The 26,910-nt window shown below is 34.0% G+C and overlaps 4 protein-coding genes, 1 non-coding gene and 1 pseudogene across 12 annotated transcripts; 2 read left to right on the top strand and 4 right to left on the bottom strand.

The window, feature by feature from the left end:
• The first annotated feature begins 1,097 nt into the window (after positions 1-1,097).
• LOC110665520 (sugar transporter ERD6-like 7) lies at positions 1,098-5,955 on the top strand. 4 transcript variants are annotated; one of them, XM_021825688.2, is made up of 19 exons: positions 1,098-1,279; positions 1,783-2,008; positions 2,141-2,203; positions 2,801-2,890; positions 3,024-3,083; positions 3,185-3,250; positions 3,365-3,430; positions 3,599-3,674; positions 3,774-3,838; positions 3,938-4,030; positions 4,124-4,204; positions 4,364-4,448; positions 4,673-4,716; positions 4,794-4,856; positions 4,963-5,022; positions 5,109-5,162; positions 5,279-5,338; positions 5,427-5,541; positions 5,635-5,955. In XM_021825688.2, the coding sequence occupies exons 2-19, from the start codon at positions 1,814-1,816 to the stop codon at positions 5,748-5,750; spliced, it is 1,452 nt and encodes a 483-aa protein (XP_021681380.2). In that variant the 5' UTR covers positions 1,098-1,279; positions 1,783-1,813; the 3' UTR covers positions 5,751-5,955. The 4 variants fall into 4 exon arrangements, with proteins under 4 accessions (XP_021681380.2, XP_057994500.1, XP_021681379.2 ...); XM_058138517.1 differs by lacking the exon at positions 1,098-1,279 and adding an exon at positions 1,452-1,634; XM_021825687.2 differs by lacking the exon at positions 1,098-1,279 and adding an exon at positions 1,529-1,668.
• A 420-nt stretch (positions 5,956-6,375) lies between these two features.
• LOC110665519 (probable indole-3-acetic acid-amido synthetase GH3.6) lies at positions 6,376-9,672 on the bottom strand (annotated as a pseudogene).
• Positions 9,673-10,987: 1,315 nt separating this feature from the next.
• LOC110665518 (uncharacterized) lies at positions 10,988-14,323 on the bottom strand. 2 transcript variants are annotated; one of them, XM_021825685.2, is made up of 4 exons: positions 13,167-14,322; positions 11,969-12,176; positions 11,761-11,890; positions 10,988-11,664 (listed from the first exon to the last, which is right to left on the bottom strand). In XM_021825685.2, exons 1-4 carry the CDS (start codon positions 14,027-14,029, stop codon positions 11,402-11,404), a joined length of 1,464 nt encoding a protein of 487 aa, XP_021681377.2. In that variant the 5' UTR covers positions 14,030-14,322; the 3' UTR covers positions 10,988-11,401. The 2 variants fall into 2 exon arrangements, with proteins under 2 accessions (XP_021681377.2, XP_057994490.1); XM_058138507.1 differs by having other exon boundaries at positions 11,528-11,664; positions 11,738-11,890; positions 13,167-14,323.
• Positions 14,324-16,259: 1,936 nt separating this feature from the next.
• On the bottom strand, positions 16,260-16,341 carry TRNAS-UGA (transfer RNA serine (anticodon UGA)). Its single transcript has one exon. It is a non-coding gene; the product is annotated as a tRNA-Ser (tRNA).
• A 369-nt stretch (positions 16,342-16,710) lies between these two features.
• On the bottom strand, positions 16,711-20,901 carry LOC110665517 (putative E3 ubiquitin-protein ligase RF298). 2 transcript variants are annotated; one of them, XM_021825683.2, is made up of 5 exons: positions 20,745-20,901; positions 19,996-20,133; positions 19,360-19,899; positions 18,151-19,235; positions 16,711-17,517 (listed from the first exon to the last, which is right to left on the bottom strand). In XM_021825683.2, the coding sequence occupies exons 2-5, from the start codon at positions 20,066-20,068 to the stop codon at positions 16,990-16,992; spliced, it is 2,226 nt and encodes a 741-aa protein (XP_021681375.2). In that variant the 5' UTR covers positions 20,069-20,133; positions 20,745-20,901; the 3' UTR covers positions 16,711-16,989. The 2 variants fall into 2 exon arrangements, with proteins under 2 accessions (XP_021681375.2, XP_021681376.2); XM_021825684.2 differs by having other exon boundaries at positions 19,996-20,081; positions 20,745-20,891.
• A 2,462-nt stretch (positions 20,902-23,363) lies between these two features.
• On the top strand, positions 23,364-26,542 carry LOC110665516 (methyl-CpG-binding domain-containing protein 4). Of its 3 annotated transcripts, none has more exons than XM_021825681.2 (2): positions 23,364-23,509; positions 25,826-26,542. In XM_021825681.2, the coding sequence occupies exons 1-2, from the start codon at positions 23,462-23,464 to the stop codon at positions 26,321-26,323; spliced, it is 546 nt and encodes a 181-aa protein (XP_021681373.2). In that variant the 5' UTR covers positions 23,364-23,461; the 3' UTR covers positions 26,324-26,542. The 3 variants fall into 3 exon arrangements, with proteins under 3 accessions (XP_021681373.2, XP_021681371.2, XP_021681372.2); XM_021825679.2 differs by lacking the exon at positions 23,364-23,509 and adding an exon at positions 23,555-23,758; XM_021825680.2 differs by lacking the exon at positions 23,364-23,509 and adding an exon at positions 23,556-23,753.
• The last annotated feature ends 368 nt before the right edge of the window (positions 26,543-26,910 follow it).

Below are 26,910 nucleotides of genomic sequence, written 5' to 3'. Positions count from 1 at the left end.
AAAAACTAGTACAAGAAACTTGAATTTCAGCATTAAATTTTGGCCATAGGCCGATGTATACCCGGACAAGGATGACCCATTTGTCATTTTCTTCAGTTTCGTGTACATTCCTCCTACGTCATGTATGTGGATTATTGCTTGAATTTATATTATGATTGATAATTTAAAGATAAATTATGATTAAGTCCTTGAGATATAACAAAATTAAAAAGATAAATTTCTGATTTATATAAGAATAATAATTTGATCTTCAAATTTAAATTTCATTAATAAAATAATCCTATCATTTAAATTAACTACTAACTCTGTTGATTATTTTTCAATTTGAAATAATTTAATTTTAATTTTATTTTATTAATAAAGTAATCACTATATGTAAATTTTATATTTAAATAATTATTTATTTTATATTTAAATAATTATATATTTTCATAAAATATTAAATTTTTATATTTATAATTATTTAAATATAAAATGATAAAAAATTATCAAATATAAAATTTAAATATGAAAATAATTTTATTAAGAAAATAAAATTTTAGAAATTAAATTATTTTTAATTGAAAAATAGTTAACTGCAAGACTAGTTTAATTTGTTAAAAGAATTTAAATTTAAGATTATATTATTATTATTATTGAAAACAAATATCAGGAAAGAAAAAAAAGAAAATAGAGACTACCATGTGATTTTTATTATATTGTAGAGATTTAGTTATAATTTATCCTAATAAAAACTTAATTAAACACAATTCCCATCTATACTCGTCTTGTGCTGAAGTTGGAAACGTTGATCCACAGACTCAACGCAAGTGAACAACAAAACGACATTGGCCCCACGAAGACAAGAAGAAAAAACAGAGGATATGTCCCCTTCAGCCATATCCCAGCACATGTGATGCGCAGCTTCCATATGGGAAAAACCAACAAAGATAAAAAGCATTATAAGCTGTAAAATCATGGTAATATTGAAACTATCAGCCTCAAAAGTCAAGATTGGCTGTGAGGCTTGATCTTATGTGCTAGACAAGTCTCTGAACGGAATCTTGCTGTGGTATTTTCTTTGCCCCCACAGATACAGAAAGAAAACTCAACTTTGATGATCTGCAAATCAAAGTTGCATCGGTCAAGTGGCTGAGGAATGGTAGCTAAATCTCCCATCAAGATGAAAAAGATTTAAAGGATATTGGATTTTTTTTCCAAGTAAAAGTATCCTCTTAACAAGTGATCAATATTCATTACATTGGCAAAGTTGACGTAAAGCACCTTCTCCAAAAAACAGGTAAACCAAGTTGCAAAACTCATCAGCCGCCAGGAACACAAAATGATGAGAATTTTGAATAAGCGTATGAAACCTGGACCTTGAAATTTAGTTAAGGGTGAACAAGGCACAAAAAAACAGCTACTCCTACTCGATTGTAAATTAACTTATTAAATGTTCGTTAGTTGAGCCCACAAGAACACCTCAATCTAGTTGATAGTAAACGATCTCTTTTTTTTAATTCTCTCGTCTCAGATATTTTAATTTTTCTCGTTCTCAGTCAAATTTTATTTCCAGTTTACATACAAAACGACAAGTCATCTTGACTGCAATAATTTAATTAATCTACCCCACCCTTACCTGGAGTAGCAGTAAGGTTAGAAACGCTGCTGGTAATAAAAATCAGCAAGGCAATCTTCCATCCATGTTTTGTAAAAGGACTTGTTCCTTCCATTTCTGCATATCTTGTGTGACCTCAAAAGCATTTCTTCTTCTGACTCATTCTCTTTCCCACATATATACAGATAAACATAGTGGAATTTGAATTGCCTAGGCATGGAGGACATAGAAAATGGTAATGATAATGGTAACAACGGCGTTCACCAAGAAGTGAGAGAGCCACTCTTAGGGAAGAATCTAGCAGATGAGGATAATGGATCTAGAGGACAGAATAGCAGCAAAGAGAGAGTCTGGATGGTTTACCTCAGCACTTTCGTTGCCGTGTGTGGTTCTTTTGAATTTGGATGCTGTGTAAGTACCTCATTTCTTTTGGAAAGCAGCTTCATGAACTTGCATATTCAGAATCGGCTTAGCTGTCATACTTGTTTCTGTTACAAATTCTGACAAGCAAATGTTTTGTTCTAATTTACTCTTTGTTTTCAGGCAGGATATTCCTCACCTACTCAAGATGCTATAACAGATGATCTCTCCCTGTCTCTAGCAGAGGTAAGTTAATGGCTTGTCCTCTTATCTATTAAGCATACATCCAATATAGGATAAGATAGCAGAGGACTTGAGGCCTATCTGTGGTTTCTCTTTTTCTTTTTTTTTTTTTCTTTTTTTTCTTTTTTTTTTTTTCAATGGGTCACCCCCAAAAGCAATGATGAAAGAACTGGTGATTCTTAAATTCCAGGATGAAGTTGGAAAATCTGCAATAATTTGGAATTCTTCATAACAAGTCTAGAAAAAATATATACATATATTGGCAACAGATTGGAAAAAGGAACAGCAGAAAAAATATGCATGACAAGAGGAGCTATTGCATTGTAGAAAAAGACTAACAATTGGGCATAAAAGCTTTAAATCATTAAGCGATTTGTGATGTTTATGAATGATCAAATAATTAACATAAGGCATTTTCAAGAAAAATATGATTATGGTTCAGGACAATGATGGGAATCGAGATTAGGATAAAATGTTGCTTACATTAAAAGACTAGGTCCATATGAGCCTTCAACGAACTGAAGCAACTTTAGGAGCAGAAAACCAATTCTGGAGATTTTATTTTCCAGACTGATTTGTAATACGCTGTGTTGTATGCAGTATTCAATGTTTGGTTCCATATTGACATTTGGTGCAATGATTGGTGCAATCACAAGTGGGCCAATTGCTGATTTTATTGGTCGGAAAGGGGTAAGAAATGGATGTTCCTATGTATTTATAGAGACTGAGATGCACTACATGTCTGGGAATTAATCCTTAAATATTTTTTTCCAATGGATATCCACCATGTATATAACCATGTGAAAACATGGAATGTATGCAGGCAATGAGAGTGTCTTCAGCCTTCTGTGTTGCAGGCTGGCTTTCCATTTACTTTGCTAAGGTTGTGTCATCCTAAAACCTAAAAGTTAATGTTTCAGCTGAATAGAAACCAACATGATTTTCCAGAGAAGTGACATATCTCTTTCTTGGTTTATACAAAAGGGGGCTCTGGCTTTGGACATTGGAAGACTGGCAACAGGATATGGGATGGGAGTCTTTTCTTATGTGGTACATTTTTTTCTTCTTCCATCATTTACTTCCTGGGATATCCTCTTATATTTACCAAACAATAGAATAACTGTTGCTAATGACTTAGATGCCATTGTCTAATTTAATGGCTAGGTACCTGTCTTCATAGCTGAAATTGCACCCAAAAATCTTCGTGGAGCTTTAACAACTCTAAATCAGGTAAAGATATGCACATAACAGCATTGAAGAAATGCCTTATTTTCACATTTGATATTCATAAATTATATCAGATTTCTGAATTATAGAAATGGAGAACATAATTCAGATCTTACATAATGAAATAAGATATGCAAGGATCATATCTAATGATTTCATCTTATTCTACAGCTTATGATATGCAGTGGAGTGTCCGTTTTCTACATAATAGGGACAGTACTAACATGGCGGGCTCTGGCTTTAACCGGTAAATTTTCTTTATCTGTCATATTCAATAGTCATAATCACCAGAAAACATACAGGAAAACATTTTAGAACTGGAGGCTTACCTATGAACTGTTTGCAGGACTTGTCCCCTGTGCTATTTTGCTTTTTGGCCTATTTCTTATTCCAGAATCCCCCAGATGGCTGGTACCTGATTACAAATACAGAAAAATTAAACGTCTCTCTTTCTACGCACAAATCAATTAGCAACACTGAAATTGCATAAAACATGTCTCATGAATGCAGGCAAAGATGGGACGAGAAAAGCAGTTTGAGACTGCACTAAAGACACTTCGCGGCAAGGATGCAGATATATCTAATGAGGCAGCTGAAATTAAGGTTTTTAATCCTTAAATCTAGAGCCTTTCTATACTCAAAATGTTTGCATTCAAGAGGAAATATGACAAGAAGTAGTATGTTATTGTCTGACAGGATTATATAGAAACTCTTGAAAGGCTCCCAAAAGCCAAACTGCTGGATTTGTTTCAAAGAAGATACCTGCGCTCTGTTATTGTAATTATTCCCCTCTGAAATCATATATATATATATATATATATATATATATATATATATATATATTGCTTTTCAATTGATCTCATCTGAAAAGAAATATTCTTCATGAACTCTGGCATCCAACCACTACATGTTCTAACCTTTTTCTTGTTTGACCAGATAGGAGTTGGATTGATGGTCTTTCAGCAATTTGGAGGAATCAACGGAGTCTGCTTTTATGTCAGCAACATTTTTGAGTCAGCAGGTTAACAATATTAATGAAAAGGCCTGCTGTGAGCCCTTAACATTACAAGGGCAAGGAAAAATCATATTCTGTCTCTGGTTAATGAAATATGAATATGTTCTTAACTATCACTTTCAGCTCTTATAACTTCAAATTGCCATTATCTTCCATTCCCAAAAGAAAATCAAATAACTTAATTTTATGCCCATAATGGATATTCAATTGTTTTGTTTTCAATATCTCAGGATTTTCTGCCGCTATTGGGACCATAACCTATGCCATTATTCAGGTTTCTAATTCTCATGAACTTTACGCCTAAAATATATCCATCCAACAGGAATTGGTTGAAATGGATCTATTTTGTAGGTTGTGGTTACTGCCCTTAACACAACTGTGATAGACAAGGGTGGAAGAAAGCCTCTCTTATTGGTGACGTTTTGTTCAAGGCTCTGTTAAATTTAAAGTTTTAATATTTTTTTGGACATATCACCTTTCACATATTAAAACTTTAAATTTTGTTTTCTTTATATTTTAGATTTCTGCATCAGGACTGGTCATTGCCTGCATAGTAACTGGGATTTCATTCTATCTGAAGGTTATTCCTAAAAAATCAAACCTAACATCATTTTTTTTTACTGTCTTTCTCAAATATTTGACATGTAAAGTTTTTCTATGAAGTAGGCTAATGAATTGGCACTCCAGTCTGTACCTATACTAGCTGTTACTGGCATACTGGTAATATCATGAGCATTTTTTAATGCTATTCCTCCAGATTGATCTCCAGCAGAAACAACTTCTTATTATTTATTTCTTCTTAAAGAAAATCACTTATAATTTTTCTTTGAGTACAGCTATATATAGGATCATTTTCTGCTGGAATGGGTGCAGTTCCTTGGGTTGTAATGTCAGAGGTAATATACTTTGCAAGATGAAAATTCTAGCAATTTGGACTGATAATCCCACCAATTCTAATACTACAAAAATCCCTTTTTGTTGCAGATATTTCCCATAAATATTAAAGGGGTAGCTGGAAGCCTAGCAACACTGGTGAACTGGTTTGGTGCATGGACAATTTCCTACACTTACAACTTTCTTATGAGCTGGAGCTCCTATGGTAAATATAACAAAATTTTATCCTGAAGTTATGAAATTGAAAGACAACTCTAATGCATAAAAGCGCTAAGTAAGTTTTAACTGTGATATTCAGGTACCTTTATTCTTTATGCTGCAATCAACGCCCTAGGTATTTTGTTCGTGGCCAAGGTGGTACCAGAAACCAAAGGGCGAACCCTGGAACAAATTCAAGCAGCCATTAATGCATAGAGAGACAGAAATGAAGCAAAGATCATCATATCTTGGAAATAAATGCTATTACATAACTATGACCCCAGCAAAATGGGATCTGGGAAGGAATTGCTGGAGATGACCTTGCCATCATTTATCTGTAAATGGGCACTTAAAAATTACAGAAAATTATTCCTCTTGGGAAGTGTATTTAATGATGTTCATAAAAAAATTTGCACTCAAATCAGCTGTTTGTTCATTGAATTGAACATTTGTTGATGAATTATCCCTACAATAACCTGCTATCTACCTCGGACTTTACTTTATTCTGCTCCCACTTGGACCCTAGGAAACTAACTCTTGTTTGGATCGAGGCAAATGAAGAAAGGAAATTTCTTTTCTTAATTCTCTTGTTTGGACATTAGAGGAGGGGAAGAAATAGAGAGAAAAATTGAAGAGATTCTCAACTTCATTATAATTAACCCATCACAATTTCTGTCTAAACTAATGGAAAATAGAGAGATTTAAAAGAATTCAGTGTAATTTATAAAATAATATTTTTATTATAATATAATAAAATAAGAAAAGATAGAGAATACAATAACTATATTTCCTTGTATTTCTTTCTTATTCTAATAATTAATCTAATCGTAAAGTAAATCAATTTCTTTTTGACATTATTTCTTTTTATTAATTTCTTTTCAATGCATATGCTGGCCTAGTGGCCTGGTAATATCTATAATTGGAGATATAATGGACAACTGGTTTCCCGTAAAGAAATTATGTGCATATAACACTGCATTAACATCAAACAATTGATAGTTTCACTTTAGTATTATTCTCTAGTTTGAAGTAAGTTTGATCACGCAGCTTTTGCTGGTATAGATGTAACAAGCATCGTTCGTTCCATCACCAGAAGAAAGCTTGAAGGGCATGTGGGTTTTGCAAACCTCTTTGGTTCATTAGTTAGGATCAAATCAATCCAATGAGTCCAAACATACTGTCACAAAAGCAGATGATTCCATAACACCAACAACTTCGTTGTTTCTAATAATCTTCGGTGGTTTATATTGACTAGCTGATGCCCCATTCTCCACTGCCATTTGCAATATCCTATCAAAGCTACCAGGCTTTATATACTAACAGAGGGCCTATTTCACCCCTATCCCTCTGCACCTTGTATATACCTCCCAATTCTCAGGGAACAACAACCTTTAAGAATTCAACTGATCTTGCAATTTCTCCGCCAGCAGAAGCACACATCCGTCTTAAACATAATCTCTGCTGCCACAGCATTTCTCATAACAAGCTGAAAACTCTCCACAGCAGACATCAAATCCCTATGTTATTACCTCGTAGGCATTGTTAGGAGCTCTCATCACGAACTCCACTTCTAGAGATGAATTATGAAAACCAAATACTCTCACAATATCGCCCAAGCGGTAATGATTAAATCCTCTATTGAGCAGTGACAACCACCTCATAGGTCTTCCCTACTTCAACCCCTGAAAAATTCAGTTTATTTTCTAACAACACTGCCATTGTTCAAATCAAATGGTAGAAACTCAAAATAGGCTGCAGTTGGAAGCATAACAAAGCGGGTTGTCTCTGGAGGTTGTTTAATATCTAAGTTAACACCCAAAGGAACATTCAGACGCAAACTAATCTCCACCTAAAATCATTACTCTCCTGCATGGTACTTGAGTTTGGAATGATACTGGTCATGCTTCCAGTCGTAACACACTTGGCATAACGATCATTAGACCACAATCATCCCAATTCTTTTCCTCAAGAATGGATTGAATTCTCTTTGATAAATCAGGTTGAGGGCTTGAGGCCCACCGAGAACATTAGCAACAGATTCTCTCATTGCAGGATCAGTAATCTGCCTTCTAGGAAACCTATTTTCAAGATTATCACATAATTGCTTCCACTTGGACTCCACCAGACTAATGCTCTAATTAAGCTTATAGCATAAGGGGCACGATCACCAATCCCAACTATTAAATCAGAATTTCCTTGTGCACAGAGAAGATGGCAATGCATTTGGTTCTTAACATCTGCACCAGAAACAACCTCCAGAGTTCTAGTGCAGGAGAGAGCTTCATACCACTTCGCTTTACTCATTTTCAGCAAAGGGCACGTAGAGGCAGCCATAGCATTTAACCCGCCAGTTGTAGTCATCTAATCATCGGCATATAGAAACCAAAGGATCTTATTCACTTCAGGCCTGGGTGGAAACAGACTAAATTAAACAAAGTCCAAATCCCAATTACAAAATAAATAAACAAACCAATGAATGGTAGCAAGAGATTAGGTCTAAACTTCTAATAACAAAATTACCTACAAAAAATTGCGTTACTGCCATTGTGCGCTATGTAGGAAGCAGCTTTTGACATAGCTGAATTGAAGTAAGGATCAATTTGGGCTTCATTTTACTACTTCCAGAGCTACATTTTTTTTTTTTTTCAAACGAAAGAAATCATAAAATTTTCCATTGAGATAACATTTGGAGGGTCAAAGAAGTAGAAGCAACGTTTTCACCTGTAGAGGAAACAAACGAGAGGATCAACGGAGAGGACAGGCTGATAGTGATCGAGTTTGCCGTTGGCCATTCGATTGATGTGATCGGCGTAATCTTCGTAGCAAGACCACTGTACTTGACGGCGAAAAGTTCCAGCTTCGATTAGATAGCCTGAGAGGTGGGGCCGGAGATAATGCACACCAGCCCGGTGTTGGAGGATCGAGTGTAGAGTCTGGAGCTTCGTGGAGTCCTCCAGCTCTGTGAAAAGCTTCTCGTTCATTAATCAAGCGTCTATGATACCTGTCACGGACTCACGTCAAACTGGGCTTAAACCGTGCGGCAATTAGTCAATTGGCAAGACTAAGTCAGCCTATCAATTCAAGTAGTCTATATAAAATAGACCAAGATGGATGATAAGTGTAAAAGATGGTGAGAAAGTAGAAGTAAAGTAGAAAACACACTTAGGAGAATTTGACAAAAGAAAAGTAATTTTATAACTCAAGAAGAGTAGCTTTATAAGCCTAAAACTTCACAAGTGAGTTAAAAATTGACTAAGTGTATGAAGAGCTTTGTGGAGCTCTCTATGCATGAAAATGAGCCTTACTACCCCTATTTATAGTGTTTTAGACGAGTTAGAACTCTCATTGGCGGTAAAAATTCGAAAAATGACGGGTTGCAGATTTTTGGCAGGTGAACCTTGTTTTGGCGGGCTGCCAGCGCGGGTTAACCTCGTTTGGGCGGGCTGGCAGCCCGTGTGCGCGCCTCACCTGGCGCCCAGCAGCTCCAGCGCAGATTTGAACATCGTTTCGCTTGTCCCGCGCGCGCCTAGCGCCTAGCAGCTCCCACGCAGATTTGAACTTCGTTTTCCCGCGCGCACCTGGCATTCCCGCTCGCAGTTTGAACCTTGTTTTGGCGCGCACTCTCTGCCCGCTGCTCCCGCACGCCCTTCTGGGCCTCGGCCCCGCGCCTCGCACGCTGAACCTCGTTTTGGGCTTGTCTCGCCCGCAGCTTGTTCCCACACGCCCGATTGGCCTTCGGGCCCGTGCTAGGCCTTTTGAACCTCGTTTTGGGGCTCCCCTCGGCCCAGCACGCCCGATGCCTACAGTGAACCTTATTTTGGGCCCTTACTCGCAGACTTAACCTCATTTGCTCCAACAGCACCCAGTTGCTCCTCAGCTCGCCCGGTAGGCCTGTTTGGCTAAAAATTCCATTTCCGCCCGTGTTGCCTGCCATCAACACGTACCTCCCTCTTGCCCCCACAAGGATTTACACCCGTCGAACCTCACTCTACAGGTAACCTCGCGGAAAAAAAAAATTGAACTTTCTCGGGAGACTATTTTTGTGAGGTGACATACGGCGCGGATTCTTTACAGAGATACTTTGTCCGACGAGAGATAGGGAATTAGACTGTTGGGTGCATGTCCTAACTACCTTAACAGTTGGCGGTGTAAATTCATTAACCATGACAGTGCCCTTTTTTCCTAATTTAACGTTTTTTTTTATTTAACTAAATTTCGGATTTTTTATTAAAAAATTTCTATTTATTAATTATTTTTATTTTATTAATTTTTGTATAATATAATTAAAAAAATAAAACTTTAATACCGGAGTTTATTCAATCTGTAAAATAATTAAAAAAGTACTAGGAAACCAAAAATTAACTTTTTTTTTCTTGATAAATCAGAGTAATTTAGCTTCAAATTAATAAAAAAAATTAGCCTAATCACGCGTAAAGTCCAAACCATTTTAGCATTCTAATTTAATTCTTTTAATTTTGATGAACTGATTGAACTTTTAAAATTTAATTAAAATTTATTAAAATTAAAATTAGGGAAAATGTGTCAGGGCAGAGTCAGAAATTTTTTTTTAGGGGCCAACCATAATAACATAGATCATCTGTATATAATTTATGTTATGCAAAAAAAAAATAAATATAAATCTTATATATCTAACTATATGGATTAAAAAACATAATAATCATTAAAATTAATGATACATAAAAAAATAGATATTAATAAAATAATAAAATAAACATATTGTTTACAAATAAAATAAAATAAATATATTAATTAAAAATAAATATATATTTAAGTTGATTCATTTAAAATGTGTATAAAAATTGAGAATACTAATTTAATTTATTTAATCAAAATAATTTTTTAATTTCAATGAAATAAATGATAGAAAATTAAATGATAGAGGAGATAAAGAAATAAAAAATTATATTGTACCCATAAAATAAGAGAAGAGCAAAACTAAAAAAAATTTAAAAATTCATTCTGATTTTTATTGCGTGATATTAAATTATTGAATTAGCTTGAATTTAATTTTTAACAACTACAAATTAAATTTTAATTTGTAAATACATAAGTGTGAATAATTATTAAACTTTTATATTTATTTAACACAATCAAGTAATTTTAAAATTTTAATTTAAATTATAATATATAAATTATAATTATTAGGGTTTGATAGAAAATTTAAGAGAGCGATTGATGAAAAATAAAATTTATTATACATGTTTAAGATTTTTTTTTCTATAAATATATAGAGACTAATAAAAATTTTGAAAAATCAATTAATTAAAAAAATATATCTTAATATATTTATTAAAAACATTATTACAATTTCTTTAGTCCTTTGATCTAAAGATTAATTTTCTTTCTTTTTAATGCAAAGAAAAACATTAAAATGTAATAACAAACTAATGATTGCCAAATTTGCAAAATTGGACTTGTACGGATGAGACACCTTCTAAACCAGCTGGAAAGATTCAATCATTATTTGTACAAGTCTTTATTGGGATACAACAAACAGGTTGACAAAGCACAAGCACTGAGATATTCTTTCTTTCTTTCTTTCTTTTAGGTTTCTACAGCTCCTGTTGCTGTTATATTCTGATGCCAACTCAGGAATCACATAAAGAAAATTGAAGCACCACTTGACTTGTTCCCATCTTCTCAAATTTCCCACTACAACCTATACAGATAATGATCTAGTGTCACACATACACCAAACCCCATCCTTTTCCTTTTGTTTCAACCTACTAGCTAAAGTCCCAACTCCCTTCGGCGATTTACAAAAGCAAAAATGAGGTTGAAGCAGTTTCAAAATCCTCTGCTTCCTCAAAGAAACCAAAACAAGACTAAAATTTATCACTCTACTCTCATGTTTGTGCTTTCCATACACCTTTAGAAGGAGAAGAATTTGTTATCTTTACAACTTTGTGTTTAGGTTGGCGTCTCTTTCTAGAGACATTTTCTTCATCACTTTTACTCACTTTTATCATATCAACTTTAACAATGTGATGGTCAGAGGTTCCTTTTGAAGACAACACCGAGTACGACCCTGGAACAAACTTGTATGGTGAATTTGAGGAAGCTAATATGTAATCCACTCGAGTCCCATACTTGCAGGTCCCTTGCACATCTGCAAATTATCAATCATCCAACTGTCATATCCATGGTGAGGAAGATTAAGTTAATTTAAATCAAGTATTGACCATGATTTTTTCTTAATATATACTTTGCCCTTTAGCTATCATAACCACTGGCTCGCATTCTCCTGCAAACTCCTTAGCATCTGTGTAATGCTTACTCTTCAAATATCTCATCACCTCAAACTTTGGTGTTGGCTTTCCCATCTCCTCATAGTACTACAATAAAACAAAAAAAATAAATCCATTTAAATATTATTATATGCAAGGGACTGGCGCATACGACTGTACAATTACCTTCACAATATCCGTCCACCTCTCTGCTGAGTAATCCGTCTCATCCAGGGAATTCAGACCTCCAGCTAAGATATGGGGGCCATCATTAGACTGTATTATGGCATTTATTTGCTTCATCCGCCAGTTCTCATCAAGGTGATCAAGAAGGGTGCAGTAGAAGTTAGCCTCTCCTTTCTGGGGCACATCGATTGTGGCCTTAAGAACATTCCTGCAACACAAGGGAAAAACTTTTTATCATTGCCTTTTCTTCCTCACTGTTCATCATTTTTAATCAAATATTTGGTATTAATGGGATTAGTTAATTATGGATGTTGAAATTAAATTTTATAATGGATATATATATATATATATATATATATATATATATATATATATATATATATATATATATATATATATATATATATTAATCAGTTTGTCCCTTTCCGTCTTGTTGTTTAACTTTCTTTGACTGCTTCTTTTCTAAGGAAAAGGGCTACACGTATAGCCTTAATTAAGGCATCTCAATAATTAAATAACTTTAGCTATTAGTATACCTAAATTTCAGCTCTACCAATGTACAGCTCGTCTAGAGTTAGCCGCCCCATATCATCATTTTGCTTTTCTAATAAAGAAAACAATGCTTAAGGTAAGGAGTATTCAATAGTCATTAGTTAAATCTTCTTAGTTTTCATTGATATCTCAGTCATATTAATAATTTAATAAGAATTTGAGTTAATGCAAATCACTATATTACCAACAAAAACTTCAATTTATTTATTTAAAAAGCTTGAACAAATTCACAAAGTGAATTCCTAATTAATGGTAATAAATTGGGAAAAAAATATAATTACTGTCAACAATCGGATTAACCCAACTAGTAGTAATAAAAAATTTTGCAGAAATGAATTTAGTCCATTGGACTGTGAAGGAAGTTCAAGAAAAGTTATCTTTGTAGAATATCAAATTAACTTGTGCAAAAGCAAGTCTATAATTGCTCACTTTTTCAAAAGTAGTATATTATTTGGTTGTCATCTTATGATGGGTTGGCCAAGGACAATAAGTAATCATAATCATAACTTAGAACAAAACAGTTTGAATTTGATTGATGATTCCCTTCATTTATTTAGTTAGTTAATTTCCTGAAGAAAAAGAAAAGTAAAATCCAATGATAACAGAGAGAAACAGAGCATGAAATTGAGAAGAAAATTAGAATAACCTGAAATCAGTATCGTCAAAAATCTTCTGCACTTTCCATCTCTTAATTGGCCACTTGGACAAAATAGCATTGCCATACTCAGGAGCCCAGCTTTCTGCGAAAACATAATTCATCCCCAAAGCGGCGGCCAAATCCGAAAGAGGCTTCATTGCTTTCTCCTCCTCTGCTTTCACATCTTGCAGAGCTAATATATCAGCATCCAATTCTTTCAACACTTCAACCACCGTTCTTGTACTCCTATAGCTGTCTCCATCCACTCTATTTCCTACATTTCTTGCAGAAATCGCACTCTGAGATCTCATAGGGGCCTTCCCTCTGAGAATTCTAGTCAGATTGCTACCTATAGTAGTCTCCTTGTCTTCCACAAACCCCAATTGCCTATTTCTCAGTAATGAAATTTCATTATCTGGCAAATTGATGGATACCCTTAATTTCGATTTAGCAAACTTTTGCTGCATGGAAAGACTATCATCAACATTCATGGAGTTGGGATGCAGGGGAGACTGCTTTAGTATGCTCTTTGGCTGATCATTTACGGACTTGGTACGCAAAATAACATCTGTAGACCTCGTACCATTTTGGTGATCTTCATTCTCAAAGTCTCGTGTTTTAGGTACAGCAGGAGCCATTGAAAACAAGGCAGCATTGAAAGTTGCTATCTTTATAGGCTTGACCTCGGTTTTCAGATAATCCAGTTGGCCATTTGGATGAACAGCGGCAGAACCATTAATGGCCTCATTATGAGTGTTGGGGTTAGCTTTTCCAAATCTCCTGATAAGGATTTTGGACCTGGACCTGCGGCGAATGGGCCACCGGAGACGAGAGCAGAAGCGCCTGAGGCGTTTGTTAAGGATCCTGAACATGGTAGAGTCTCGTGTAATGAACAAGAAGGAATGAAAGGGTGTTCCTGCAAAGAATGAAACAGAGTGGTTCGTGCCTTTGTGGTTAATGAAAATGATTTCAGGTACAGATCAGTTAGGTTCCATTGGAGAGGCAGACGAAAGGAAGGAGTCTTCGAGGAAATGGGCCAGTGACACTTGGCAGCTAAGTAAGGGTTTTGGACTTTAGGGTTCGTAAATAAAACATAGAGAGAAATATAAAAGCCAAGTTGTTAACTGCTCCGGTGAGAGAAATGTTCTTGTGTGTGTTGGAGTTGGACACTACAGGGAAATGCCAGTTCTGGGATTTTAGAAATTAATTAATAAGATTAATTAAATGCCTTTTATTTAAAAAAAAAAATGATTTAGCGTTAACAACAACAACTCTAACATGCAAGTAGGATTCTTATTTGGAACGCCACGTCACCTAAAATCCGGCGTGCAAAACTGCCATGCGCCATCCGCAGAAAATGAAAGAAGGGTTGTGGGCTCCACTTCTTTCCCCTCTCATCATCGGTCCATTTTTTTAATAAATAAAATAAAATAAAATAAAATAAGCTTTTCAAAGGGCCCAATTTCTCAACTGAAGACGGAGAGGAACGTTTTCCCCTGCATAATGATTATCAGATTATATATATACATGAACAAGTAGTGGTTATTGTAATAATAATTATTAATTAGAGGTTATTAAATTAAGGAGTTAGGTAAGGCATATATGATTTGTTTTATTATAAGGATGATTAAATAGGTGGGTCTGCTCTAAGGGCAAGGGAGAGAGAGCCAACTCCATGAGTTTTTCTGGTGATCTCATTTCAATTTTTAGCAATTGCATTTGCATTTTCCCCACAGAATTGCTTGATTGTGGGGCTGTGACTCTGACTCTGTTGGGTTTCCCTCTTATCATCTCGCTTGTGCCCCTCCACCCGTTAAGGGCACTCAATGGCTCAAAGATTTAGACTTGGACAGGATATCCCAGTGACCCCATCTCTATGTCTCACTAAAGATGATGAGTAATTTTTTTTTTTTTTTTAACCATCTTTTATTTTTTAATCTAATTAAAAGTTGATCACCAAGATTATTGTTTAGTCAATTGTCTCGATCACTTAGCATATTACCTTTCACATCTTTTAACAGTTTGTCACAATCTCATCTTTGCCTTTCGACGTCATCACAATTATTGTGATTTATTAATAACATTATAACAATGGTCAACATACAATGAATCACAATTATGTATACTGTCGATTTACATTATTTCACAGAGAAATTTCATCCTTTAGCTCAATGATAAAGATTTTAATTTAACATAATTTTTCACATAAAATAAAATGTCTTATATAAATAAAAACACATTTTAAATTTAAATTATTTTTACCTTTATTTCTTTAAAAAAATAATTTCAACTAGTTAACGTCTTATAATTTACAGATATACTAGATATTAAATATAAATTAAATGATTGTGAAACCTGATTAAATTAAATATAATTTTATTGATTTCATAATTAATTGAAAGTAAATATATTAAAAATTAAAAGGGAGTTTTAATTGATTGATTGAAAAAGTAAATATGAAACTATTGAAAATTAAATACAAAACTTAAAAAGTAAATACAACAATTGAAAAATTAAAAAATAATAAAATAAATGATAAATTTATTTGAGTTTAATTTGATTGTTTGGTTAAATTGTTAGGCCGTAAACATTGCTAGGCCTCTAATATTTATAGTCATCTTGAAGGTATCTAAATCACTAAATATAAGGTTTTAAAAATAATTATACATGGAAATTATCTTAAATGCCTCTTATTGTAATTTCTCATAACCTCCTTTACATGCTATTAATTTTTCACCCACTTTATAGTAATTATCTTTATCTAAAAATAATATAACGATTGTTTTAAATGAGAAAATGTATTGATTGGGTTGATGAGTCACTGTCTCCAACTGAAGGAGCAAGAGGCAGTTGATTTGAATGTGACGAATCTGCATTGATAAACATGAGGAATCTCATTGAAATCGCAGATAGAGCTTCTGTGTATCTTCAATTTTAATGGGATAGATAAAAGAAGGATGATAATTCACATGGCTGCTCACCTAATATACTTTTTTTATTATTTGTTCCAATTCAGTGGACCATATAAAGGAGTTTGATTTCATCAATGCACACAAGAGCCACGTGGCACAACAGATTAAATGTTAAGAAAAAAATAAAAACCGTCGACAGCAGGGTTCGAACCTGCGCGGGCGAAGCCCAACAGATTTCAAGTCTGTCTCCTTAACCACTCGGACATATCGACAAGTTGCTTATCTTCTGTTATACAATATTTAAGAAGAAACTATACTCTTGTAAACTGATTTATTCTGGTTTATCGGCTTATGCAGAGGGGAGCAGAGCAAGAGCAATTGCAGCAGTCCAGATATACAGTCCCTTCATTGAGCCCATCCTTTCAAACCATAGCAACTTACATCTGTCCCTTTTTTGTATGTGAGGATTAAGTTACACATGTCTAACTTTAATGGTTCTTTTATGATTCACATTTTTGCAAATCATGCATACAATCATGACACACAAAATTGAACCCGAGGTTGCCGTATGATTTAAAGGAATTAAGATCAAACAATCCAACCAAGAGAATGAACCATTTTCCAAGGTGAGAAATATCAAATGAGGCAAAAAAGAAGGTTCATATTTCATATATAGATAACAGCTTTTAACCTGTATTTACATCATGTCTCAAACTCTACATGCTTCTTCTTTTCTTTTCCTCTTTTTTCTTTCTTTACTACTTCTGTCAACTATCTACAACCTAAAGGCAAACAAAATATATATATATATATGTATTTTGAACAGGATTGTTTTGAGTGAAGCTCAACATAACTTCCTCTCAGTGATCAACATCACTTCCTCTAACCAGGTTTTATTCCGTCAAAAAAGTATATTGGGCTCATGGATGAGCAAAGCGGGCTGGAATGCGTTGCTGGATAGGACTCCTACAAGATGGGCAGTCCTTCATTCCCTCTTTCTTGTGGAGCTCATTGCATTCTTTACAGAGGACCTGATGTGCACAAGGGAGGAAAACCACAGACTTCTCTTCAGATAAGCACATCACACATTCCCTATCCCGTTTCAGACCTCCACTTCCAAAAGTTCCCTGGATTTTCACTTCCTTATTGAAGATATTAGAGTCTTGACTTCCCTTTATAGTGAGGTCATCCCCTTGGCACTTGTTTCCGTCAATGCTCCATCTCAGAGCAGCTATTTTTGAAGCATCAGTCTTCAAATTCAATTCAGATATTTGTTTCTCAAGCTTGCTGATGTCTTCCATATATTTCTTCAAATCATTTTCTGCTTTTTGTCTGACCATATCCTCCTCTGCTTTTGCTGCAGCTTCAAGTTGTTCTCGTTCATCTTTTATTGAGACAGCCTCTGCAAGCAATTTTTCCTTCAGCAATCTCTGCTGTTCCCATCTAGCCTGCAAAATTTTTTACGCCTCAAGTGAGGAAAGTACCAAATGTCAAAATCATAATAAGCATTACTCTCCTGTTACATATTGACAGATATTCCAGGGATTTGCAAAGTATGCAATCCCTTGGCCCGACTGTCTTGCAATCGGTTGACAAATAATAAAGGAAGGGAGTTTCTTCCATAAATTTGTGTGTTCCCAGAGAGGATTTTATTCACATGAACCTTGGTCTATAGAATCGGAATTGACTTAAAGCCCTATTTGGCATTGAATTTCAGAAACTGAAACTGCTTATCTGAATAAAAGCACAATTTTAGATGCTGTTGAAAAAAACAGTTTAGAAAAAGTTGTTTTGTTATTTTAATGTTCTTATGACTAAAACTGATCAAATTTAATTTTTAATTATTTTTTAACACTCTCTAACTAGTATATTTAAAAAAGTGATTTTCTCAACAACAGTTTCAATAGCAATGCCAAACAGGCCCTTAGTGCCTCATCATGGCAAAAAAAATTGAGCATTAAAATATAGCTATGTACTACTTATGAAGGAAAGAGACATACAGTAACAGAAGTATTCAGCTGATAAAGATGTGACAGCCAATTATGCAAGAGGTATTAGTATTTATTTCTCAGAAAGCTTACCTCAATTTGGTTCTTGATCTTTTCTGCCTTTCCTATGTCTTGTTGCAGTTTGACCACCTTCTGTTTGTGAGTCTCGAGCTCCTCCAGCAACAAGCTTTTCTGCCCCTTCCATGATTGAGCATTCTTTAGGGCCTTATGCTCCCTCTCCAATGCTGCCTCACAATTTACAGCTGACTCCACAGCCTGCAATTTTGCAATGTCCAACTCATCCTTTAGCAGAGAATTCTCCACCTCAAGTTTGCGAATAGTAGAATTAGCCATCTCAATCTGGCCAGTAGCATTAATCAAGGCAAGCTCCATTTCTGATAGCCTTTTCATGGCATTCTCCTCTAACATTTTCTTCTCTTTCTTGAATTGTTCTGCCTCTTGCTTCTCCAATTTTAATGCCTCAAGCTCAGGCTTGTCTTGGCTAAGCCTACGAGCAGCCTGCATAACTTTCTGATTGGCCCAATCTGTCCAACTTTGTAGTTCTTTCTGTAGTTCCTGCACCTCAGGAACCAATCTTAGAATCAATTCATCTTTCTCATATTGTGGAACATACTTCCCCAGAGACTCATCATATGGAATTCTAGCATAGTAATCAGCTATTTTTGGATACTCAAAGTTGCTGGTCTCAGGCTGCAATGGAGGCTTCTTTCCAGAAACTGTAAGTTCAGTATTTGTTGCAGCCGATGCAGATATTGTCCCCATCATATGTACTTTTGAAGAGTCACCTGATGCAGATACAACAGATGGACTATTGCTAGGAACCTGAGAACTTCCATCTGTCATAGGGGCTTGAACTTTGGCTTTTGTATTGGAAGCAGAATTTTTTGTTTTCACACCATGTGATTCAAAAGGAGACTTCATTCTCTTTTCCACATTAGAACTACCAAAACTAGTAACATTTCCCGATTGAGAACCTGATTTACCATGGTTCATCAGAACCCTCTCCGAATTTATGGTTTTCTTCCCAGCTGCAAGTTCTTTCTTGTTGAGTGACTTGCGTCCCTTCTTTGATTTTCCTTCAAAAGCAGATGTTTGGGACTTAGGCTGGACTGAGGATGTCTCAAAACTTGCTGGCGTAGAAAGAAAATTCTCCTTTTCTGGTGTTAGCCCATCAAGACCAAAGGAATATTATAAGTTAGGCATTTCAAAAACTTCGATATTAATGTTTCACGCAAATAACTTTGTGCATCAAATAAAGAAGAATTGAAATATTTGCCTTACTGGTATTTGAAGGAATAGGTCTAGAGCATTGGGCCTCCAACCCTGATTTGGGAAGACTAGAATCAGAAGAGCTCTCTCCTGGGAATTTTTTACCACCAAATTCATTGAGTAGATCTCCTTCCACAGCACATGCCTGTGAAATGTTCATATCACATACTAATAACCACCACATTGCTTCTCCAGTGGATAATGATGACTTAACTTCTCTAAGCACATTAACCAGCTCTAACATCGTGTACTCCACCATCTCCTGCAAATTCTCAAAAACAATATTCTTTGAATTGTCAATGTCCTTCCCTCTCTTCAATAAGGTCACAGCATCATTCACTATGTTTGCCACAAGGTCTGTTCCACCCTGGTACAATCCCATTCTCGAAATGGCCTTTTGAGCAATATCTTCACTATAACCACTTTCACAAAGCTGCTTAATTGCATTCTGGAAAATTGTTCGTATATTAGAGAACAATAGTTCTTCAAGTTGGAATGCAATGGGATCATCCCAATCACCAGGCTGAGGCCCTTGTGGGTTTTGAGATTTATCTGAGGACAACTCATACAGAGGAAATTCAGTCAGAGATGAAGGCAAGCTAACCGGATTCTCTGGAGAAGGATCAACTAAATTTCTCTTGTTCTTACCTCCTATATCTTGTTGAGAGATAGATGAAGAAGAAGAACCTAAGTTGCTATGGCCACCACCACTATTAGACATTTCATCCACTTTTCTAACAATAACAAGAAGTTTGTCCAGACGGTCAAAATCTTTATCAATTAAACCTATGAACCAAACAAATCAAAATGAAAATATATTTACACATATATTTAAAACATTTTACTAATAGTGAATTCAAAGCAAACCAAATAAGGTTGGTGTTGCAGTTGCAATGCGCTACAAAATTTTCATGTAATCCATAAACTCAATGTAAAACAGGCCATGCCATTCTACAATTAATAATCCTGATACACAACAACAAGATTAAAAGTACCAAAGAAAAAAAAAAACAGACAAACAACCACACCTATATCCTAGAGGGAGGATAAACAAGCGGATAATCCTTTGACCTGTATCAAAACAGTCAGATTGATAAAAAAAGGAGACCTAAGAAAGATATATCTACCTAGAAATAAAAATGGAAAAACAGACACATTAACTGCAGCTAATGAGCGAAACCAACACACACCGCAAGTCAGAAAACCCACCATATATGGTTATATACACACACTGACACAAAATAGAACCCATTTCCCAAATAGCATACAGAATCGCAAGAAACCATCACAATCACTTAAGAACACCAGAAAAATAAATCACAGAGAACCAAAATTAAAATAAAAAAAAAGCAATAAAAGAGAACCCAAATGATGAAAAATAGAGAGATTTATTTCACCTAGAAGGGTCGTTGCAGAAGAGAAAATGGATTGGCTTCCTTCAATCCATGTGCAAAAACAGTGAGAATCGATCTTAGAGATAGGGAAAGTCTCGAGCAAAGGCCTCCCCTTTGCTGCATTTGTCAGCTGCTACTGCACTTGCTGGGGTGAGTATGCTCTTATGTGTCAGGACGGTTTTATATAGAGGCTCAACAAACCATTGTACACGTAACAAATTTGTCTTTTCCTAGTCTAGGTTTTATGTTGGGTTTAATAAATTACGCGATTTAATAAAATTTTTTCGTTAAGTTGATAATTTTTTTTAATAATTATTTTATTTATTAAATTAATATTTTTTATAATTAATAATTTATAAAAAATATATCAATTTTTAAAAATTATATAAAATAAATAATAAAATTTTATTAAATCATTTTATTTTTTAAATAAAATAATTTTACTTTATAATAAAAATAAGTAATTATAAAATACCTTTATTTTGTATTTGCCAAACCATAGTTAAACCCTTTTCTTCATTTCCTTATCACTAATTAACAGTAAAAAAAATTATGTTAAAATTGAATATCTAAAAAAAAAAAAATTATATATATATATAAGCATATTAATATAAATTCCATGTTTTCCTTGGATCGTCTTTTCCTGATTTTTTTTAATATAATTGTTTTTTTTTAAAGGGCTCCATTTTATATAAAATAACTAAAAATGGAAATTGATAAAATTTATGCATTTTTATAGTATAAAATATTACTTTTTGAATCCTTGTGATTTTTAAAATTATAATATTACCATATTGGTTATATGTATAAGCCTATATATAAATAAATAATAAATTTGGTAATTATTGATATTAATTCAATTTACTTTATGGTATCAAATAACAAAATTGGGAAGTTGTTTTCATATGGCAAATTTCATAATATTTGAACCATAAATGGTTAATTTCCGCAAATGCCACATTTCATTAATGTATTCATGGGCAAGATTTCATTACAATTTGTCTTTGGCTCTTTGCCTATTTGGATTTAGTATTAAGTTTTATAATTATTAAATTAAATATTTATATCAAAATTTATATATGATTAATTAAAATGTGAATAATAAATATATAAATTTAAATTGTAAATATTTAATTTAATATTTATAAAATTTATTTTTTTATTAAATTAAATTTCTAATAACTGCAATCCTTTTAAAGAAAAAGTTCTCTCTACAACAACTCATTCGTGCCTTTCGGGTTGGGCTGAACTACGCCATACGACGAGTGACTAACTAGCACACCTTTCCCTCGGCAACCCAATGCTGTAAGAGAACCCAAATAGAAATTCACCATGCATATCAAGAATCCTTCTCCAACATCTTCAATCTGCAGTAAAAGCATCCAAAACAACCTTATTTATACACTAAATCAACCCGCGTGAAGAAGATGGGGAGGGAGACCCACATTTGGGACAGGAAAGAAAGACCCCCCCCTACCCCCGATAAGGAAAAGAGGGTCGCTGAATTGAGAAGGACGAAGGACGACGCGCCTAAAAACCAAAAACTCACGCAGAGAGAAAATTTCTCTCTATCGCTAGAGAGAAATATTTGGCTAAAAATGTATTTATACTTTATTATCTTTTAAAAAATATCTGAGTAACGTATAATTTATTTAAAGAACCCCTAACACGTGAGGAACATGCGGATAGAGACGACAATGGTCAGTAAAAATCACTTTACTCAAATTTCTTTACTTAAATTTAAATTTAAATTTAATTAATATTTTTTAAATTTAAATTCATCTGAAATTTAATTATTATTATTAAAAAAATATTACTATCATTAAAAATATTTAAATTAATTTAATTTTATATAATTTAATTAATAATATATATAAAAAATTATTTTTTAAAATTTTATTTTATTTAAAATGACATATATAAATTTTATAAAAATATTAAAAATATATATATTTTATATTTAATTAAATATTTATATAAATAAATTTGAATAACAGTTATTCAACATATAAAATCTGAATCTAATCTCACTCGCTATAGATATTATTCTTTAAATTCAAATATATTTTAAACTCGATAATATATTACTCAAACTTAGGGATGACAATGAATATAATACCTATAAAAATTATCATATTCAAACTCGAATTCAATTAATATTTTAAAAATCTAAAATATTTTAATTTTATTTTTATGAAATAAAATATAAAAATTTATAAATATTATTATAAAATATATATTTTTTATATTTAATTAAATATTTATATAAATAAATTTAAATGACAAATACTCAACATATAAAATTTAAATTCAACTTAAATTTATTATAAATATTAAAATTTAAATTTAAATTTATTTTAAATTTAATTATATATTAATTAAATTCACACTACTAAAATTTAATTAAATCGATTACCCACAAAAAATTACAAAAATTAAACTCGTTGTCACAACTATTTAAACTTATCCTATTTTGGTTCCACTTATATCTATTCCTTTGCGCGAGACATGGCAGCCACATGGTCCGAGGTTATTCATTTCCACGTGTCAAACATTGGGGATGCCAGTGACCTGGAAACGTGCTTTGACGAGTGACTTTATGATTACCCTTGCCCCACATTTCCAGGTTAAGAAACTGTGTCTGAAAATGAGTCAAAACGAATCCTAAACTCCTAATTTCTCCGAGTAGAGAGAGAGAGAGAGAGAGAGAGAGAGAGGAAATGGCAACGAAAGAGGACAATCGAGAAACACCCAAAACGTCGTCGAAGGTGCTGTCGCTATTTTTCTTTTATAATTTTCCTGTCTTACGCGATTGATATAATAAAGCTAGAATTTTTCATTTGCTTGCTGAGAAAATATTCGAGGGAAAGGGATTGAATCGAATTCTCTAGATTTTAAGTTTGTTTATTTTTCTTTCTTCTATTTTCTTGCCGGCCAAACACTGGATGCTGGATGCGTTTGTTATTTATACTACTGCTGGTTGTTTGGCTGTATCGTTTTTCTTTAGCTCTGGTGATGTAAATGAAATTCGATCTTAAATACTTTGATGGGATTCAAATTAGCTAGTGGCTAGTGGGTGTTCGATAAAATGCTTAAAAGAGTTGATTGCATGCTAATACCGATGATCCTTAGCTCAGCTCGCATGAATTTGTTTATATTTCGATAGTGGTAATGCGTACCTTTCAGTAGGTGAATCCAATGTCAAATGATAGTAATAACATATAGGTTTAATGATTTTATTTGAACCTTATATGATTATATCTGCTAATTCATTTCATGGATTAATTCCTACTTTGGTGCCTACAAGCTTGCTATCTATTTCCATATGTGTTTTATCTTGGGATAATTGTGGACCTGCGAAATTCCTTAGCCCTTGGTTTCATAGAATAGATTCTTCTTGGTGCAGTTTCTTCTTTCTTTAAAGTGCTTAACTTTAAATTTTAGTAATTGGAGCAGGTTCTCATCGTGAGCAAACATTTTTAAGATTGCTTTTGCTGTCATCACGTTTAATTTTTGCAATTTGAAAGGAAATATGGCTGTAACCAGGGAAGAATATGAGCTGGGGGCATACTGGGAGCAAAAGGGTGAATGATTGCCAAAAAAGAAAAAGGCTGGAACTATTCCCTTGGACTAATAAAACAAACCAAACGAGCTAGTGTAGTCTTCTAAACAAGTTACAATCTAATAGCATTCCAAGCACTTTTTCTTCTGCAGAAACTTACAATATAATAGCATTCCAAGCACTTTTATCTTACAATTTTTCAACATTTGCGATGATCCAAACAACTTATTTTATTTTATTTATCCTCATTAGATCTATAGGAGGAACCATACTCAAATTCCATAACTATTAAGAGCTGCCACTTGAATTTGAAAAAGAGGTTGTGTCATAGACAATAGCAAAGTTTTAGTCCATGGGAAGCGGACCTCTATGATGCTGATTATCAATTCGTTAAGAAATTTACTTGATAATGTGTTTTAGATGGAGTCCAATATGGTATTGGTCGAGGGATCCACAAATTTGTTTCTTGAGATGTGTGTCCCACAACCCCATTTTCCTCTCATTTCTTGTCCCCTCCATTTTCCTTCATCTCCCAAGCAGAGAGTCGAGCAGAAATTCTCTTGATTCCTAAACCTCCATCTTAGTCTTGCAAATAGAATGCTAGTAAACATTTTTGACCTTGGGTATTTGAATATTACATTCTTGGAGTACTATATGCATGGGATTTAAACATAGAACCTTCAGCATTAGCATCTATTATTTGCAGAAGGAGATGATCTTTCTATCATGTTATCTTCCCTGCTAATACAATGTTATGCTTTACGCTAGAGGGACTTTAGTTTAAACAATTCTCCAATAATGAGAATGATCACACCTCTAAGTCTTTTTAGGAACCCAATCTTACTTTAATTCTTCCATCCATCATCACCAACGAATTCTTTTTCTGAAGATAGAAAGAGAGTGGAACTGTTTGAGGAGTACTTTTCAGTCAAAACGTAACGTTGTCAGGAAGTTCATTGTCATCTGCTACCATTTTCCAGTGGCCTTCTCCTTGTTGAGAGGGCCCCAAAAGCATTTCCCAGATAGCTGAGATCATTTGTTTAGGTACGTGCTCCATTGGGATGTGTCATAGTTATTAGCCCAAACTGTCAATTTTGTAGCTGTAGGTTTAACGAGTTTCATGCAAAGTTTCCACTTTTTTAGAACTGAAGTTTGATTAGCAATATTCCAGGACCCTGCTTCTATAGTCACTTTCCTATCTAGAGCTATGGAACTTGAAATGCCACAAAATTGTATTTTGCCATAACTTCCACTGGTCCATAATATCCCCAAAGCATATCAACAACTGCGAACGTGATTGTATTGATAGAAGTGGTAATCCATCATAGAGATGCATTGTTTTTTTCTGTAGATCCAATATATAATGTTCTTCTGATACGAACTTGAACTTGCATTAACAGTAGACAGTGCTTGTTCCTCAATCTTTGTTATTATGTTGTTGCCTTCCCATTATTTGTTCACATCTGAGGGAAATCTGAAAGAAAAGAGATGGTAAATTATCTTTTTGTAATTTTGATTGCAGAATCCACGATGGGCAGTGCGATCAGTGGATACCTATGCTGCGCAATGTGAAAAATGCTCAAAATGGAGGGTAATTGCAACGCAAGAAGAGTACGAGGAAATAAGAAGCAAAATCTTCGAGAATCCCTTTGTTTGTGACAGAAAACCCGGTGTATCTTGTGAGGATCCTCCTGACATCGAATACAATGCAACTCGAACTTGGGTCATTGACAGGCCTGGGATCCCAAAGACCCCTATAGGTTTTAAGAGGAGCTTGGTGCTCAGACGAGATTTCTCTAAAATGGATGCTTATTATATCACTCCCACAGGAAAGAAACTAAGAACGAGAAATGAAATTGCTGCATTTTTAGAAGCAAATCCAAAATACAAAGATGTATCTATTGAGGACTTCAATTTCACTTCTCCAAAGGTAATGGAAGACACTATACCTGAAGATGCAAGGAAGGTTAATGCTAGTGGTAGTGGTAGAAAAGGTAAGGCTTCAAAGGATGCTGCTTGAGTTGAAACTGATGTGTCACTAAGTAACTCTATTATTGTGTTGTATTTTTGTGAGTTCGTTCTGACGAGGGTTTTGTGTTCATTTTGGTTTAATGTGAGGAATTTTTTGGGCCACCGCATTTTGCGATGATGGTAGAACTATGGCATAGTTGGAAGAATAGCATTTCTTTTGTGATAGGTTGCTGGCTTTCTCGTCAATTATGTGAGTATTTCTCTTTAATGTTGTATGCAGTATTTCTCTAGTTTAGCATCCAATTTCTTCAGAGATTTCTGCCGAGTAAGAGTATAGAAGGGAGTTGCTTACTCTTTTTAGTGAATGGCAAGTTTTAAAAGTGGTTGGCCACAAAAGCCCTTAAATTGGTTGATTTGACCATTCAAATTGCCTTTTCAACATCTAAAAAGCGCTGCTTTTTAGGAAGCAATTTCCAATTTTAATCCCCAATTCTTAAAGGGGGAAAAAAAATCCCTAATAGGCCATAAGCGAAAAAAAGGAGACAGAAGCGTAATTAGCTAACACAAGCAAGAGCGATAGATCCTCGCAAACTGCATTTGAATTTCTATTTCATTTTTAATTTTTGTGATCTGAAT

The sequence above is a fragment of the Hevea brasiliensis genome, chromosome 2 (assembly GCF_030052815.1).
Source record: "Hevea brasiliensis isolate MT/VB/25A 57/8 chromosome 2, ASM3005281v1, whole genome shotgun sequence".
Lineage (NCBI taxonomy): Eukaryota > Viridiplantae > Streptophyta > Magnoliopsida > Malpighiales > Euphorbiaceae > Hevea > Hevea brasiliensis.
Note: the sequence above shows the minus strand (reverse complement) of the source record. Positions and strands in the feature narration are given on the sequence as shown.

Coding starts and splice junctions, on each gene's coding strand:
- LOC110665520 (XM_021825688.2), top strand. CDS start 1,814: ATGGAGGACATAGAAAATGGTAATGATAATGGTAACAACGGCGTTCAC. Junction 2,891..3,023: donor ATTTTATTGGTCGGAAAGGG/GTAAGAAATGGA, acceptor GAATGTATGCAG/GCAATGAGAGTGTCTTCAGC. Junction 3,431..3,598: donor CTTTAACAACTCTAAATCAG/GTAAAGATATGC, acceptor CTTATTCTACAG/CTTATGATATGCAGTGGAGT.
- LOC110665518 (XM_021825685.2), bottom strand. CDS start 14,029: ATGTTCAGGATCCTTAACAAACGCCTCAGGCGCTTCTGCTCTCGTCTC. Junction 12,177..13,166: donor TTTGACGATACTGATTTCAG/GTTATTCTAATT, acceptor CTTGTGTTGCAG/GAATGTTCTTAAGGCCACAA. Junction 11,891..11,968: donor GGTGGACGGATATTGTGAAG/GTAATTGTACAG, acceptor GTTTTATTGTAG/TACTATGAGGAGATGGGAAA.
- LOC110665517 (XM_021825683.2), bottom strand. CDS start 20,068: ATGTCTAATAGTGGTGGTGGCCATAGCAACTTAGGTTCTTCTTCTTCA. Junction 19,236..19,359: donor ACCTATTCCTTCAAATACCA/GTAAGGCAAATA, acceptor GGCTAACACCAG/AAAAGGAGAATTTTCTTTCT. Junction 17,518..18,150: donor AGATCAAGAACCAAATTGAG/GTAAGCTTTCTG, acceptor AAAATTTTGCAG/GCTAGATGGGAACAGCAGAG.
- LOC110665516 (XM_021825679.2), top strand. CDS start 23,687: ATGCTGGATGCGTTTGTTATTTATACTACTGCTGGTTGTTTGGCTGTA. Junction 23,759..25,825: donor TTTTCTTTAGCTCTGGTGAT/GTAAATGAAATT, acceptor TTTTGATTGCAG/AATCCACGATGGGCAGTGCG.